The 17,524-nt window shown below is 45.3% G+C and overlaps 1 protein-coding gene across 1 annotated transcript; it reads left to right on the top strand.

The window, feature by feature from the left end:
- Positions 1–1,985: 1,985 nt before the first annotated feature.
- Positions 1,986–3,434, top strand: LOC311328735 (protein PilJ-like; the record flags this gene model as incomplete). Its single annotated transcript, XM_084462657.1, has 2 exons — positions 1,986–2,040; positions 2,350–3,434. The coding sequence occupies 2 exons, from the start codon at positions 1,986–1,988 to the stop codon at positions 3,432–3,434; spliced, it is 1,140 nt and encodes a 379-aa protein (XP_084318783.1).
- Between the last annotated feature and the right edge of the window lie 14,090 nt (positions 3,435–17,524).

The raw sequence follows: 17,524 nt of genomic DNA, 5'->3' as shown, positions 1-17,524 counted from the left end.
AAACCTGTGCACTCATCAAGAACAATAGTGCATTTAAACAGATCCCTGTCAGCATGCCATTCCTCAAGGATGGCCGGTCTGGCGCTATTAAGGACCACTGTCCTGATTACGCTCTAGCTGTTTGAACAAGCTGGAATGAAAAATACCCACACTCCAGTTTTTACAGAGTGCGTGACAAGCCCTGAGTTATTCCATTGGGAGTAGCCTCGGGGATATGAAGAAATAATTTGAAACAAGTAACCAATTCAGGTGTGGCTTTGATAGCTTAGATAAAAGCATAATGGCCGACAACACCGGGGGATTTATGGCTAAGGTATTGATTGTCGACGACTCACCAACCGAACTGTACCAGCTGAGTGCAATGCTGGAAAAACACGGGCACACAGTGCTTACTGCCTACAGTGGAGCCGATGGTGTTGCCCTCTGCAAAGAAGAGCAACCTGATGCTGTTCTAATGGATATTGTCATGCCTCGTCTGAATGGCTTTCAGGCTACTAGGCAAATCTCCAAAGACGGCAGCACAGGCCATATTCCAATCATTATTGTCACCACTAAAGACCAAGAAACCGATCGTATCTGGGGCATACGTCAGGGCGCAAAGAATTACTTAACCAAGCCAATTAAGGAAACCCTCCTGCTGGAAACCCTTAACGAAGTCCTGCGTGGGGTGGCTGCCTGAGTCAGGCTGGCTCTGGTTTACTGAGCTATTCCACATTCCCGGCTTTGACTTTCAAATGGTTCCATGAAGGAAAGGAGTAAAATGACCAACTCCACTCATCCGTTTGATTATCTGGAAACACTTGAGCAAAGTGCCTCCCTGCACAGTACGCCAATACCTGAAGAGCAGGCAACCATAAACTACTGGCAGGGTGTCAACTTTCTGTTAAATAATCAGCACTATCTGGTTCAGATCGGCTCAATTTCTGAAGTTCTTCCTGTTCCCAAGACAACCTCTCTACCAAGTGTTAAACGCTGGGTCGAAGGGATCGCGAATATCAGGGGACGACTGATACCCATAGTTAGCCTAGTAGAATTCCTGCACAACAATAGCGGACGTAACAGCCAAAGCCATAGCAAACAGAATCAGCATAACCGTATTCTTGTCATCGAAAAGAAAGAGCTGTCAGTAGGCCTGATTGTCGATGAAGTGCAGGGCATGTTGCAGTTTACAGCCAATAGTTACTCTGACGAAATTCCCGCATCTCTACCAAAAAGCATTCATCCATTTACACGTGGCTCATATGTCAAAGATCAACACTATGTCGTATTCAGTATTGATAGCCTCGTGACCAGTGAAAATTTTCTAAAAGCCACCATCGAATAAACATAATTTTGATTTCAAGTTAAAAATAGGGAAATAAACCATGAAAGGCAATCAAGCGAAAAGGGGACATAGGAGCAAGGCTAACAGAGCCACAATAGCTTCGATCACAATGCTAGTGCTATCTCTGTCAGTCATGACAGGCGCGTTTATCTATAACTATCAGCAGTCTCAGATACTTCATGCCCATGAAACCAATGCTGGTGAGCTACTGGTTCTTTCCCAGCAGATTGCCAAGAACGCCTCGGAAGCCTCTTCAGGTAAAGAAGAAGCCTTTCCCCTGCTCAAAGAAGCGACCTCCATGTTTGGCCAGTATATCGGTGAGCTGAATAATGCCAACCTTTCCGTATTGCCTTTTATTAAAAACTCCAACAGCCAAGTCTACCAGCAGATTGAGGACCTAAAGTCGGCGTGGTCTGAAATGGAAGTTGAGGCCGATAGTATTCTCTCAGCCCAAGGCACCGTACTGTCACTTCATGACGTAGCCACTACGTTAAGTGAAACCATCCCCCAACTTCAGATTGAGTACGATGAAGTCGTAGAAATTCTGCTGGAAAATAATGCGCCGTCTGATCAAATCGCCATGGCACAACGCCAACCATGGTTGGCTGAACGTATCATTCGTAGTATAGCCAAAGTTCTGGAAGGTGATGAAAACTCCATCATGGCCGCAGACAGCTTTGGTCGTGATGCCAAACTCTTTGGTCTGGTACTGGATGGTATGCTTGAAGGTAACATTGCCATGCAAATAAGTCAGGTCACCAATAATGAAGCCATTGACCGCCTGATGGAAATTTCTGACCTATTTGAATTCATAGATGACAGCGTGGATGAAATCCTCGAAACCTCTCCAGAGCTTTTCCAAGTACGTGCAGCATCCGATACCATTTTTACTGACTCACAACAGTTGCTACAGCAAACCTCTGCACTGGCAGACACTCTCTCCCACTCCACTGTTGAACAGACAACGCTAGAACTGGCAATTATGATTTCCGGTGGACTTTCACTTCTGTTCGTATTGTTAACAGCAATGTCCATTATTATGGATACCCGCAGCCGCCTCGAAGAAACCAAAACTGAAAGTAAGGTAACTGAAGCCCAGAACGCTGCAAACCAGAAAGCAATTCTGCAACTGCTTGATGAAATGGAGGATCTTGCGGACGGTGACCTGACGGTTAAAGCCAGTGTAACCGAAGACTTTACCGGAGCCATTGCAGACTCCATTAACTTCTCTATCGAGCCACTGCGCGCCCTAGTTAACACTATAAACCAGACTACAGTAAAAGTAGATTTCGCAGCCCAAGAAACACAGGCAACGGCCCGCCTGCTTGCCAAAGTTTCTGACCATCAGGCACAGGAAATTGACGCAACTACCAAGTCAGTCAACGAGATAACAGAATCCATTTACCAAGTATCCAGTAAAGCATCCGATTACGCAGACGTTGCCGAGCAATCTGTACAGATAGCCGCCAACGGCGGTCTGGTGGTACGGAATACCATTGATGGTATGACCACTGTCCGTGAGCAGATTCAGAATACATCAAAGCGTCTCAAGCGTCTGAGTGAATCTTCTCAAGAGATCGGAGACATTATCTCCATGATCAACGAGATTGCTGACCGGACCAACATCCTCTCGCTTAACGCCGCTATTCAGGCATCCATGGCTGGGGAAGCCGGGAGAGGCTTCGCCGTGGTTACGGATGAGGTACAGCGCCTTGCAGAGCGAGTCTCTGCGGCGACCAAGCAGGTTGAAGCCCTAGTATCTACCATCCAGACCGATACCAATGAAGCGGTTATTTCCATGGAACGGACCACTTCAGAAGTGGTCCATGGTACGCGCCTAGCACAGGATGCAGGCGTTGCCTTGGAAAAGATCGAGCAGGGATCCAACAGCTTGGCAGGATTGATCAGGAACATTTCTGACACGACCAAGATCCAGTCTCAGTCCGCATCCCAGATCTCCAGTCGAATGGTGGCAATCCGGGATATTTCTATCCAGACCTCTTCAGGCACCAAGGCTACCGCTCAATATATCGGTGATCTGGCCGGCATGGCAATGGAGATGCGTCAGTCAGTTTCTGGCTTCAAGCTACCTGAAACTACTGAATCCTGACTCCGTAAGAGACGAGAGCATGAGAACAAACATGATGCCTATCGTTCAGGATCTCTTGTTATCGAGAGCAATAACAAGAGCGATGACTAGTGCTGATAACGGGAGCCAAGGATGATTGAACAGCGTGATTACATCAGCTTGGACTGGGTTATCGGAGAGATTGACAGCACTCTAACTGAAGCCCGTATAGATCTCGAACAATATGCTGATTCAGGAAATGACTTAGCTTCTCTTAATAACTGTCGTACAAAAATCCAGCAGATCCACTGTATTCTTAAGATTTTAAAACCGAGTGGTGCACGTCTACTCACTAGGGAAATTCTACTGCTACTGGATAGACTGAAAAACCCCCAGTCTGAGAACGCTCAGGAGCATCTGGTCGTACTTATTCAGGGGATTCTACAGCTTCCTAGTTATATTGCCCATACGTCGAGGTCAGGCAAGGAAACCCACAGCCTGCTGCAAAATCTGCTCAGTGAAATGCGACAATTCCATGGGCAGCGGGCATTATCCAATATTGATTTTTTTACGCCCAGCATCGTTCATACAATAGCGCCAATACCAAAAGCGCAGCTAGAAAAACTGCAAAGCGATGGCTTTACCACTTTGATGCGAAAAATACGCCAGAAGTATCAGCTCTGCCTTGCTGGGGTGCTAAGAGATAGCCAGCGTGAACAGCAACTGGCAGTAATCAGTAAAATATTTGCCAAACTGCAAAACCTTTGCTGGGATTCGCCAATATCACCTCTATGGGATGCCACCACCGCTTTTTCAGAAGGCCTTAAAGATGGTTCCATCGCCATTGACAACCATGCCATCACGATACTTCGTGAGATGGATCATGAGTTGAAATGTCTGGTTAATGAGGAAACCAAGCGACTTAACACTCCACCACAGGAAGATATACTTCGAGAGATTCTATACCGGATTGGTAACGCAACCAGTAATAACTCACTAATTCTCTCATTAAAACAACGCTACTCCTTGGATAAAGCACTTAAGTCAGACCCTCAAGACGTCAACCTAATCAGTTTTGATGCAGCAGCTCCAATAGTGAAAGCCATCAAGGAAGAGCTTGCTCACGTTAAAGATGCTTTGGATCTTTACCTACTTAGCCCAGAGCTCAATAAAACAAGACTGCAGGAGCAATTAGCCACCTCCCAGCAAATTTCTGACACTATATGCATGCTTGGCCTCGACAAATTGCAAGACATCATGCAAGAAGAGTCGAAGCGCCTGAAGGCGATCTTAAACAGTCCACAGGACCCTGACCAAATTAATGACACTCTTATCAATACCGCAGCCAAGTTACTGGAAATTGAAGCTGATCTGAACCAGTTCATGGGTTTTATCCTCCCGGTAACCGATCAACCGGACCTGTCAGATCAGATGAATGACATTCATCAAACTGTCATTCATGAGGCTCGTGAAAATCTGGAGCAGGCTAAAGGCGCTGTTATCGATTACCTCGGCAGCCAACATAATAAGGAGTTTTTGGCTAAGTTACTCCACCTGATAAAAAGCATTCAGGGAGGTCTTGCGATTATTCCTCTGAATATGGTTGCAGAGTTAATCAGTCGCTGCTCCCAGCATATCCAGAGCCAAAGGCTGGGGAAAAGCATAAAACCCAGCCTTGATGAGCTGGAAGCACTGACGGATACACTTTCCAGTATCGAGTACTACCTTGAACAATTGAGTGTGGGTGCTTCTCTACATTCAGAAAAGGCGCTGGACATTACTCAGGCAAGCCTCAGTATACTTGAAACTTCAAAAGAAGCCCCAGAATTAGTTATAAAGATCCAGGCCTCTGAACCTCAAGCCAAAGCAAATCCTTGCGCCGTACATCTGTTCTCAGATGAAGAGAGAGCTGCTCTGGAAAAAGAGGCCGCTGAAAATGATGTTATTGAGTCCCACTTTGAAGAACCAGTATCACCAGCAGCCGAGACGATAGAGTCCCATGGAAATAAGGCTGACCATGGCCTGACTATTGAATTCACAACGGATAGCCAACTTACTGTTTCAGAGCCAACACGAGAGAAAGGCATAAAATTCTCTCCTTCAATTGGCATGGCAGAATTGGAAAGCCTGCTGCCAGTAGAAAAAAACAATGCCAATCAAGAAACCGGTCCTGACAACGAGCTACTGAACATTGATTTTTCACTGAATGAAGAGAATTTATCACCCATAGAAGGTCTGTCTCTTACTGATCTATCACTAGCTGAAAGTTCAGAAGCTTCATCAGGAAGTGCTATATATGGAAATGACGTATTACAAATAGAGAGTGTCGCTGAGAATTTAATTATCAGTGACAAACTCTCCACAGATGAACTCTCTACAGATACGGAAAAACTCCCTGAAGAGTATTCCAGTGTTTCGTTTGATGACAATGATGACGATTTCCACGAAATTTTCGTAGAAGAAGCTTTTGACGTTCAACAGCAACTTGAAGCCCTGCTAACCATTTGGCGTCAAAACATCACCGATGAAGCCTGTATTAATGAAATACGCCGGGCATTTCATATTTTAAAAGTCAGCGGTCGCATGATCAGTGCTGAAGTTATCGGTGAGCTGGCATGGTCAATTGAAAACATGCTTAACCGTGTAATTGATGGAGCCATAGCAACGTCTGAGCCAATGCTTGGGCTGTTGGGCGAAGTCATCCACATACTGCCGGAGCTGGTGAGTGATTTTGCAGCGGATAGCCAACAGCTAACCCATGAAGTACTCATCTGCATGGAAAAGGCAGATTCCATTGGCAAAGGCATCAGCTTTGTTATTGAACGCGATGAGCCTGAAGAGACTGACACTCAAGAGACGGCTATTCTGTTTGGCAATATCATAGAGAAAAGTCAGTCTGAAGCAGACCAGAACAGTGACACAGTTGAGTCAGCCAAGTTTGTGGAAACAGTAACGGCCAGTGATAACCTTCAAACAGAATGGTCAATAAGCATTGATCCTGAGCCAGAATACGACCAGCAACTACTGGAAATATTTGACAGTGAAGCCAGATGGCACCTGAACGTTGTCAAAAGCTTTATAGAAAGATCCTATCAGCTGGGTGGTGATATCCAGATTAGTGATACTGTCCAGAGAGCACTGCATACACTCAAAGGCAGTGCATTTATGGCTGCAAGTACGCCTCTGGCAGAGCTTATTACTTCCATTGAAAAAACGATCAAGGAATTCCGTGCCCACCTAGTTCCCGCTGATAATCAGGTTATCAGTATGCTGGAACAAGGGGTTGCCATGATTGAAGATGCGTTGACTCATCTGCAAACAGCCACGCAGTCTATTAAGATAAAAGTTGATAGCTTCCTTAATTCGCTTAACGCACTTCATAACCAATTACTTAGCAACAGCCTCAAATGTGAGCATGGAAGCGAGCACTATTCATTAAAAGAGAGCTCTGCATCACAAACTGTACAACCGGACGATCTCTTTCTGACCAGTGATCTTGATTTGTTGCTTGACGCTAATAGCTACCTGAAACAATGGGTCAATGGTGTCTCCCTAGAAGAGCTTGATCAATTCAAGTTTGAGCTGAAAGTATTGGCTGAAAATACCAGCGAAGCTGGGTTAACTGCCATGGCTGAGCTCTGTGACGTACTATTGGATGTCTGTACTTATCTGGAGACACACGAGACCACATTACCTCAATTGCTGTTATCACCATTCACTGATGGTTTTGAAGCCATGGTTGAAATGATGAACCAAGTCGCCTCCCAGCAAACACCAGAATCTCCACAGGCAATTTTTAGAGCTCTTCGTGAAGCACTTGAGTCATTATGGCTGGAGCGAAATGCGAATACAGCAGCACAGGCAGAAGATGAGCCTCAGCTTTCCTTAGCAAGTGATGAGAAAGCAGGTTCCATTGATTTAACTACGGTTTCTGATGAGGAAGAAGAAGAAATTATATTGTCGTTTATGGGAGACGGCCACTTCTTTGGGGCGACAGAATTAAAACCTGACAGTAATACCTCCCATTCTGGCCGCGAGCAAATTGGGTCTATCGTTAATGAAGCCGAATCTGACCAAGAACTGCGAAACCAGTTTATAGAAGAAGCATTTGAGCTACTAGAAGACTCAGCTCAATCTCTTGAAACATGGTTGAGTGCCACCAGAGATTTAAAACCAGTACATGAACTCCAGCGTTGTCTCCATACCTTGAAAGGTGGAGCCATTATGTCGGAACTGAACGAACTAGGAGAGCTTGGTCATGCGCTGGAGGATGTTTATAAGTCGATTGCATCCGGCAGCTGTGAGCCTGAAAATGCACCATTAGCACTTATTCAAAAAACTCACGACACGATTGAGCTAACGCTGAAAGCACTTAAAAATGGCAGCCCTGCTCCAGATACACTGCGCATGCTGGAAGAACTACAGCAATGGACAAGGAGGCGTAATTCCGATAGTTCAACATTCGCAGGTATTGAGGCTTTACCAGACTATCTAGGGACACTGCCTAAACATCCAGACTTCATCGATCAAGGGTTTATTGGTAAGTCCAGTAATGTATCTTCTACCTTGCTACCGGAGACCGGCCAAACACTGAAGCCAGTATCCAATATCAAGGTTGCTCAGCAAGTTAACTCATATATAGAAGGTGCTGCGCTCCAGAGTACTGCAAGTAACATGATCCGGATTCCATCAAAACTTCTCGAAACGCTGACCAATATAGCAGAAGAAACCAGTATCAGCCATTCGCGAATCGAACAACAAACAGCTGATGCTGCAAGAACTCTGGAGGAAATGAAGCGCACAATACTCCTGGTTCGAGAACAGCTAAGACGTCTTGATATTGAAACGCAGACCAAGATTATCTCCCGTCACCATGTAGACCTTGGTGATAACCAGGACTTCGACCCTTTAGAAATTGATCAATACTCTGAACTGTCACAGCTTTCTCACTCACTTGTCGAGTCCACATCCGACCTTATGAACTTGCGTGAAGCACTTCAGGAAAAAGCGAGGGATACTGAAACACTGCTCCTGCAGCAATCAAGGACCCAGATTGAACTGCAAGAACAGCTAATGAAAGCACGAATGGTCTCTTTCAGTCACTTGGTTCCCAGACTACGCAAGATTGTTCGTCAAGTGTCTAATGAACTAAATAAACCTGTTGAGATGCTGGTTAGCAATGCCGAAGGTGAAATGGACAGAACTATGCTTGAACGGATTCTAGCTCCACTTGAGCATATGCTAAGAAATGCTATCGGTCATGGCATTGAGGGAACGGCCGAAGAGCGACAGAAACTTGGCAAACCTGAGTCAGGTCAGATCGCACTGTCTATTCGCCGAGACGGTGCAGATGTAGTGGTTGAGCTATCCGATGATGGTTGCGGTATCAATGCCTCAGCAGTTAAAGCAAAAGCTGTCAAACAGAAATTGGTTAGCCCTGATACCCATTTAACAAATCAAGAAACCATCGAACTCATTATGAAGTCTGGCTTCAGTACGGTCGATAATGTTACACACCTCTCAGGTCGAGGCGTAGGACTTGACGTCGTGAATAACTCGGTGCGTAAACTAGGTGGCAGTATTCAAGTAAAATCTGAACCCAATCATGGTACACACTTCTCCCTAAGACTGCCATTTACACTGCCCATCAACCGGGCATTGATGGTTAAAGTAGGTAACAGCCTGTACGCTCTCCCCATGCATGCCATTGATAGTATCTGCATGGTGTCTTCTACCATGCTGGCTGATTGCTACAAAAATAATGCTCCATTGGTTTATGGTAATTGCACCGAACATCAGCTGATTTATATGGGTGCCATGCTGGGTGCTGGCTCCCCCAACATTAACGATAGTCAATGTCCCGTTGTGTTGGTTCAGAGAGACAGCGAAAACATAGCAGTTCAGGTGGACGCTATTGTGGGTAGCCGCAACATTGTTACCAAAAGCTTGGGTATTCAGTTCTCTGGGTTGACTGGTGTTAACGGTGCCACCATTCTTGCCGATGGCCTAGTTGTGGTGATACTTGATCCTGCGGCTCTGTACCGCAAGCACCAGCTGTCCAAACAAGAAGCAAAGCTAGAAAATGCGCCAAGGTATGAACTGGATAATGGCGATCAATCCGTCAATGTTCTTGTTGTCGATGACTCCGTAACAGTACGAAAAGTAACCATCAGATTGCTGGCACGTCATGGCTATAACGTCACATCGGCACGGGATGGTGTTGAAGCAATGACAATGCTCTCAGAGAAGAAGCCAGATATTATGCTTATTGATATCGAAATGCCTCGTATGGATGGTTTCGAGGTGGCCAATGCTGTCAGAAATGACCCTGAACTTCAAGATCTACCCATTATCATGATTACCTCCAGAACAGGCGAGAAGCATCGCAATCGAGCCTTCAGCCTTGGTGTTAAGGAGTACATAGGGAAACCATTCCAAGAAGGTCCATTACTGGAAGCCATTGACAAGCTAATTAACGTTAGTTAGACGATATAATCATTTGCGCTACATAGGCTTCATCCTTTTTGTACATATTCATATTACATAAAAAGAGTGATTTTAGTACTTTAATTGCCGGGCAAAGGCTCCGAATGAGCCCTTTGCCACTTTTCAAAAAACATCACTATGCCTAACGCCATTAAAATCCAAGGCTGTAGCCAAAATTGAAGCGTCGAACTAACGTTAATTACGATGGTAACAGTATGAAAGTAACCTTATGGAAAAGAGCTTCATGATGAAGCTCTTTTCCATAAGGGAGTAGCACCATAATTAAGAGGAAACCATGTCCGGAAGCCGCCAACCCATTTCATCTGTACTGATACCTATGCAGCAGCGCCAGCTGCTGATACCATCCGTATGTATTGCAGGCATGCATTATTACAGTAAACCGAAAGATAACTATCATTAAATCCAGTGGCTGTTAGGTGACCTTAGCTGGAGAGGCATCAGGATCACGGTTGTTTCATTTGAAAGGCTGAACCGTGGGCGATTTGTAGCCTTTCCCGCAACAAACCGCCTTTCCATTCTGAACCGTATCAGCAAAAGCGACACATTGCCTTTCTATGCAATGGTTGTACAAGGAGTACCACAACCCTAAACGCTGGTTCGAGAAGAAGTGAGAACCTCTGCAGATGAGAAAGGGGCAATGGAAAAGCACAGAGTTATTCTTAGAGATATTCCTGCGTCAATCCCTGATCTGGCACTGCTGGAACTGAAAATTGTAGAAGCAATCTCTAATAACAAGCTAGAACCCACACCATAATTCTAACGAATACGCAATGCAACCGTTAAAACATCATGGTTTTCGACATATCCGGTAACTAAAAAGAGGCGGTTTTATGGTGATATAACATAGTCAAACCAATAACTACATAACACCGACTAATGAATACAACCTACGCCAATACCATCGATTATGCATTCTTCTAACCAGCTCGTGATCATTTTGGCGCTATCATTCAGCACCTTGAATCCACTATCCAGCAAGAGCATAGCACCATCATAGAGGGCTATATCCGGACTAAAGGCAACGACATGTTTCGCCTTCTCATCAAAAGATATCTGGATAAACAAGCCAATGATCAGCCGCAGCAATTGTCGGTAACTGGTAGCAGAAAATCACGTTGCCCGTGTTTCCCTTGCTACCATGCCACATTCATTAGTTCTCCATGATTATGAAGGCGGAAGAATCCCTTATGGAAGTTACAATACGCCTGCCAAACTCCACTTGAATCCAGTGAGAGTAGCCTAAACACAGCCTCTGCCCCTTGCAAACTCTACTTCTACCAAGTTAGATCCATCCGGTCATTGATCAAATGGCGGTAAGCTCCTTCAATGACCCCACTACCAATCTGATAGCCAGCATCCAGCGCTTTGTCATAGCAGAGCCTAGGACGGTTTTTGTGAAGATAGTCTGCACACTTATCAATAACCTCCCGTTTTGTCAGATCTTGCCTGCACTTTGCCGGATTCCCCTAGCCACCTTGTCAGACTATCCCCTGAGTATCTTCATGGGCCGTTCTGCCACCCAGCTTAATAGCCTTATAACCATTGTCGCGTCAGCAGTGCCAGGCTTTCCACAGATATTCAAGTTAATGAACAAAGCCCATAATGATGGTCACCGTAACTCCATTCTTTTTCATGATCCCGGTAATTAGTTTTCGCTGATGAGAGTGCCCATCAATAACAATGACCAACTGCCGTTTCTGCTCCGGATCTGACCTGAGCGCTTCCTAGAAAGCTTCTTCTATCACGGCTTCCACCTCTCTTTCTACACTACCCAACACTCTCTTATTATTGGCTCGAGGACGGACTTTAATTCCGTTAACGCTCTTCCGCTCCATATCCATGACCGATTATGCCGGTCGAGGATTGGATTTTACCGTACAACCGGTGACTACCTGTACCATTCGTTTGCAAACTTTTTGCTCTCCCTGGCTGAGCCTAGTTTGCAGCTTCTGCCAACTATTTTGCGCGTTCTCCCGTGTTGCTGCCATCAATCATTCCGGGCGCATCACCAAACCATTACCGCAAAACTGAGGATCTCAGGTCTTCTGTTTGCTCAACCCCAACCTTGCGCTGTTCGTAAAAAGCCTCAAAGTCTTGAGCCGTATACGCTACCAGTTGCATAGCCTGTCGTTTTCCAACCATACGTTGGCAACTATCACGATGTTGTTTAATCGTTCGATCATAAGAGCGATCCATCACATAGCTGATAATTTTTCCCCTCATGCCATCAGAGTACTTGTCAGTATTGAGGTTTAACTGAGCATCCAGCGAAAACACGCTTAATTGCTTCCGCTGGCTGTAACTGCAACGCCCAACTAAGACAGAACCAAACAATCTAGTCAGTTGTCGGGAGGTATTTCCCCTAACGTGATTTCTCTGCTCTACGTCGCTACTCGTTACCGACGATTACTGCAACTCATCATTGGCCTGTTTATCCATATACCCTTGGGAGAAAAGACACAATACTACGTTGCCTTCAGTCCGGATATAGCTTCCTATGGTACCATGCTCTTGTTGGATAGTAGATTCAAGGTACTAAATGATAGCGTTCAAATAATCACAATCTGGTTAGAAGAATGAATAATCGAGGGTATGCGCGTAGGATGAGTTCACAATAGACGGTGTTATGTAATTATTGGTTTGACAACTTTATATAACCATAAACCCTCCTCTTTTTCGTTACCTGATATACTGAAAACCATGATGCCCTAGCGGCTGCATGTTCGTATCAAAAAAACCACACCAATTAATAATAATTGCCACAACTGCTTGTCCAATAGTGACATTTCATGTATCAGAGTCATTGGTTATGCGTACATCAATATATTCAGCTATCTTTAGCTCCCGGTATGTTGCAGCAACCAAGCCAAGGTGGTCCAGACTCTGGTGCTGGAAGGGCTGTACCATGATTTCCCTGAATGCCTTTTAACGTTTGGGCCATAGGATTCAGAAAAATATCATTTGAGGTGGTGAAAAGCAGTAATGAGTTTTCCAAGTGTGATTAATGTCATAAGTACCTGTTGGAATAGTTGTACAGATTACGTGGCTAATCCAGTAAGAAGTTGTGCTCCTGATGCTGAGCAACGAAAAACCAGTCCTGTCCTGTATGCACTTCAGGATGTGGTTTTTGACACTGCTCGAACATTGGCTCGCCCTGCGCAGGTTGGTTATGTATTTGGTTATAATGTATTTGCCTTTGTTAATGCTGCATATGCTTGGACACATGGCGACACTAGTTTTCAAAATGCCACTATGGGGGAGAGGGGGGGAAGAACACTGAATGAATACCGCGTTAAGGCTGTTCAGAACATCAATTCTAATGCTTTAATCCAAAATGCTGCCGTAGGAGCTGGTGTTGTTTTTGCCGGTTTTACTGTTCTTGCTGTCACTGTGCCATGGTGTATAGCCTATCAGGGAGTTTGTGCTGGAGTCATAACCGCTAAAACTGCGATGATTGCTTACGAATACTCAAAGAGTGGCACTTCTATCATTCTCGATGCCGCGGAAAAGTCTTGGAGTAAAATAAACATTACCTTGAATAAGGAGTTCCATAAGGAGTTCAATACGCTGAAACTTGAACCCCTATGCGGAGTAACAGATACTGCACTTATGGCTTTGGGTAAAATTGAAGATCGCTTTGGTCGCAGTATTGTGGAAGCTGCTAAAGGTTTGGTCAATGCCTACATTAAAGTTGGGAGTGATGCTTGGAGAAGTCTTCAGGTTGGGTGATAAAGCAGAAGTGGCTTCAAAATCTGCTGCCAAACTGTCTGATTCCGTCGTTCTGAGTTTGAATACGTCTCACACTTCACAGAGACAGCTTTGTAAAGTGTGTTTCCATGTCTCCATAAACTCTCTTTGATATCCTCTGAGTTCAGGGTGTAGCGACCTTGCTTAGCCAATAGCCAGCAACATCGAGCATTCGATTGGCAAATCCCCATTCATTGTCAAACCAGCATAGTAACCCGACCAGCCTATTGGCTGAAACTTGGGTCTGAGTTCCATCAACGATGCAAGAGCGTGCGTCGTGATTGAAATCAACAGAGGCGTGTGGTTCATTGGTAAACCCAAGTATGCCATCAAGGCGCCCTAAGGTTGCCTGTTCCAGAATGAGGTTAACTTCCTCTGTAGATGTTTCCCTGCTGACCTGAACCGTCAGATCGATGCATGAAACATTAATGGTTGGTACCCGAACTGCACTGGCTGTAAAACGACCTTTGAGCTCCGGGAGCAACCGATTGATTCCTTTGGCGAGGCCGGTATCTACCGGGATTATGGAGTGAATGGCGCTACGGGTCAGACGGAGGTCATTCTGGTTATAGGCATCAATGACAGGTTGGTCATTCATGGCTGAATGAATTGTAGTCATAGAGCCGTAATCAATCCCAAGAGTTTCATTAAGTGTTTTAAGCACCGGCACAATACAGTTAGTAGTGCAGGATGCACTGGAAACAATCCGGTGCTCTGAACTTAGCTGCTCTTCATTAATACCATATACGATCGTCGCATCTACATCAGCTTTAGCAGGCTGAGACAACAACAGTCTGGTTGCCCCTCCTTCAAGATGTGTCTCTGCTGTTAACCGGTCATTAAATGAGCCTGAACACTCCAGTAACAGATCAATATTCACATCTTTCCAGTTTAGCTGTTGTGGGGAGGATTGGTTGAATACCTGAATACGGTCATCACCGATAAACAGGTGTGTATCATTGTTACTGATCTGGCCTGGAAACCTCCCATGTGTCGTGTCATAGCGAGTCAAGTATGCAATGGTTTCAATACGGGCAAGTTCATTAATGGCGACCACTTCAATTCCATGAATATGGTTGTGACGATAGCCATTTTCATAAAGTGCACGCAGCACACACTGACCAATCCGCCCATACCCATTAATGGCCACCCTGTATGTCATGGTCTGCCTTACTCTGCTCGATTTTTCATGAATGGATTATATACCAAATAGTTATGACCTGACCCTGTAATTAAACTTTATGGGCCAAACTATTTAAGCACTTATCCCCGCAGCCTTTCAAGTTGCTACTTTGTTGGCTGCGTTTGCTCACCACAATCACTCAGTATTACTAAGCTCCCTAGGCTTTGCTTACTTGTTGTCGCTTAGCAACTCGAAATCTTTTGGGAGTGGTTCCCTTGCTACGACGCCACATTCGTTCTCCATGATTACTAAGGCGAGAGCATTCCTTATGGAAGTCCCAATACGCCTGCCAATCTCCACTTGGATCCAGTGAGCGTAACTTCAACCCACCTCTGCCCCTTGCAAGCTCCACTCTGCCTAGGTTAGATACATACGGTCATTGATCAAATGGAGGCAAGCTCCCTCAATGACTCCACTGGCACTCTAATAGCCAGCATTCAGCGCCTTGTCATAACAGAACTTGAGACGGCTTTTTTGAAAATAATCTGCACCCTTATCAATGGCCTAACGTTGTGTCAGACCTCTATTTCTGCACTGTGCCGGATCCCACGAGCCACTTTGTAGACTCTTCCCTGAGTATCTTCATGGACCGTTCTGCCTCCCAGCTTTCAATAGCCTAATTCCCATTGTCGTGTAAGCAGTGAGCGGCTTTCCACAGATATTAAAGTACATGGATAAAGTCTATGCTGATGGTTACCTTAAACTACCTTCTTTTTCATAATCCCTGTAATCAGTTTCCGCTGCTGAGGGTGCCAATCAATAACAAGGACCAACTGCCATTTCTGCTCCTCATCTCGCCGGAGCGCTTCCTCGAAAGTTTCTTCTATCACGGCTTCCGCCTCTCTTTCTACACGGGCCACGCTCCCTTATTCTTGGCTGGAGGACGAAATTTAACAACGTTGTCGCTCTTCCGATCCATATAAATGACCGATTCTGCCATTCGAGGATTGGGTTTTACCGTATAAACGATGGCTACCTGTGCCATTCGTTTGCGATCTTGCTTCTCTCCCGGGCTGAACCTAGTTTGTAGCTTCTGCTGACTCTTTTGCGCCTTCTTCCTAGTTGCTTACCTCAACCATTACTGGCGCATCACCAAGCCCTTACCGTCAAAACTAAAGATCTGCAGGTCTTCTGTTTGATCAATCCAACCTTGTGCAGTTCGTAACCAGACTAAAAGGCTTGAGCCGTATCCGCTACCAGTTGCATAGCCTGTCGGTTCCCAACCATACCTAGGCAACTCTCACGATGTCATTTAATCGTTCGATCATAAGAGAGATCCATCACATAACTTACAATTTTCCCCTCATGCCATCAGAGTACTTGCCAGTATTTAAGTTTAACTGAGCATCCAGCGGAAACACACTTGATTGCTTCCTCTGGCTGTAACTGCGACGCCTGACTACGGCAGAACCAAACAACCTAGTCAGCTGTCGTAAGGTATTTTCCCTAACATTATTCCTATGCTCACCGTTGCTACTCGTTACCACGATTGCTGCGGCTCATCATTGGCCTGTTTATCCAGATACCCTTGGAGGAGAAGGTGCAATACTTATTTGCCTTCAGTCCGGATATAACGCTCTATGGTGCCATGCTCTTGTTAGATAGTGGATTCAAGGTACTGAATGATAGAGTCCAAATGATTACGCACTGGTGAGAAAAATGAATCATCTATGGTATTACCGTAGGATACGTTCACCATAGACGGGGCTATGTAATTATTGGTTTTACTACGTAAAATCACCATAAAACCGTCTCTTTTTCGTTACCAGATATATCGAAAGCCATGATGTTTTGGCGGCTGCAATGTCGTATCAAAAAAACCACACCAAATAACAATGACCAACTGCCATTTCTGCTCATGATCTCGCCAGAGCGCTTCCTCGGAAGTTTCTTCTATCACGGCTTCCTCCTCTCTTTCTACACTGGGCACACTCTCTTATTCTTGGCTGGAGGATGAAATTTAACAACGTGGTCGCTCTTTCGATCCATATCCATGACCTAATTCTGCACTTGAGGATTGGGTTCTACTGTATAACCGGTGACTGCCTGTGCCATTCGTTTGCGATCTTCCTTCTCTCCCAGACTGAGCTTGGTTTACAGCTTCTGCTGACTCTTTTACACATTTTTCCCGGTTACTTCCCTCAATCATGCCTGCACATCACCAGTCCCTTACCGTCAACACTGAGGATCTGCAGGTCTTCTGTTTGCACAATACCAACCTTGCACTGTTCGTAAAAAGGCTAAAAACCTTGCGCCGTATCCGCTACCAGTTGTACTGGCTGTCGTTTTCTACCCATACTTGAACAACTCTAACTATGCCGTTTAATTGTTCTATCATAAGAGCAGTCCATCACATCACTGACAATTTCCTCCCCTCCCCCCCCCATCCCGTCAGAGGACTGGTCAAGATTGAGGTTTACCTGAGCATACAGCGAAAACACTCTGTATTGCTTCCGCTGCTGTAACTGCAACGCCTGACTACGACAGAATCAAACAAGCTAGTCAGTTGTGGATCGGTATTTTCCCTGCCGGAATTCCTCTGCTCACAGTCTCTCCCAGTTACCACCGATTGCTGCGGCTAATCATTAGCCTGCTTATCAAGATACCATTGGAGTAGACTGTGCAACACTTAGTTGCCTTCAGGCTGGATCTCTCTATGGTGGCATACTCTTGTTGAAGAGTGATACAAGGTGCT

Source organism: Borostomias antarcticus (assembly GCF_949987555.1).
Source record: "Borostomias antarcticus genome assembly, contig: scaffold_293, whole genome shotgun sequence".
In the NCBI taxonomy this organism is placed as follows: domain Eukaryota; kingdom Metazoa; phylum Chordata; class Actinopteri; order Stomiiformes; family Stomiidae; genus Borostomias; species Borostomias antarcticus.
The sequence above is the reverse complement of the archived record's forward strand: the minus strand, read 5'-3'. Positions and strand labels throughout refer to the sequence as shown.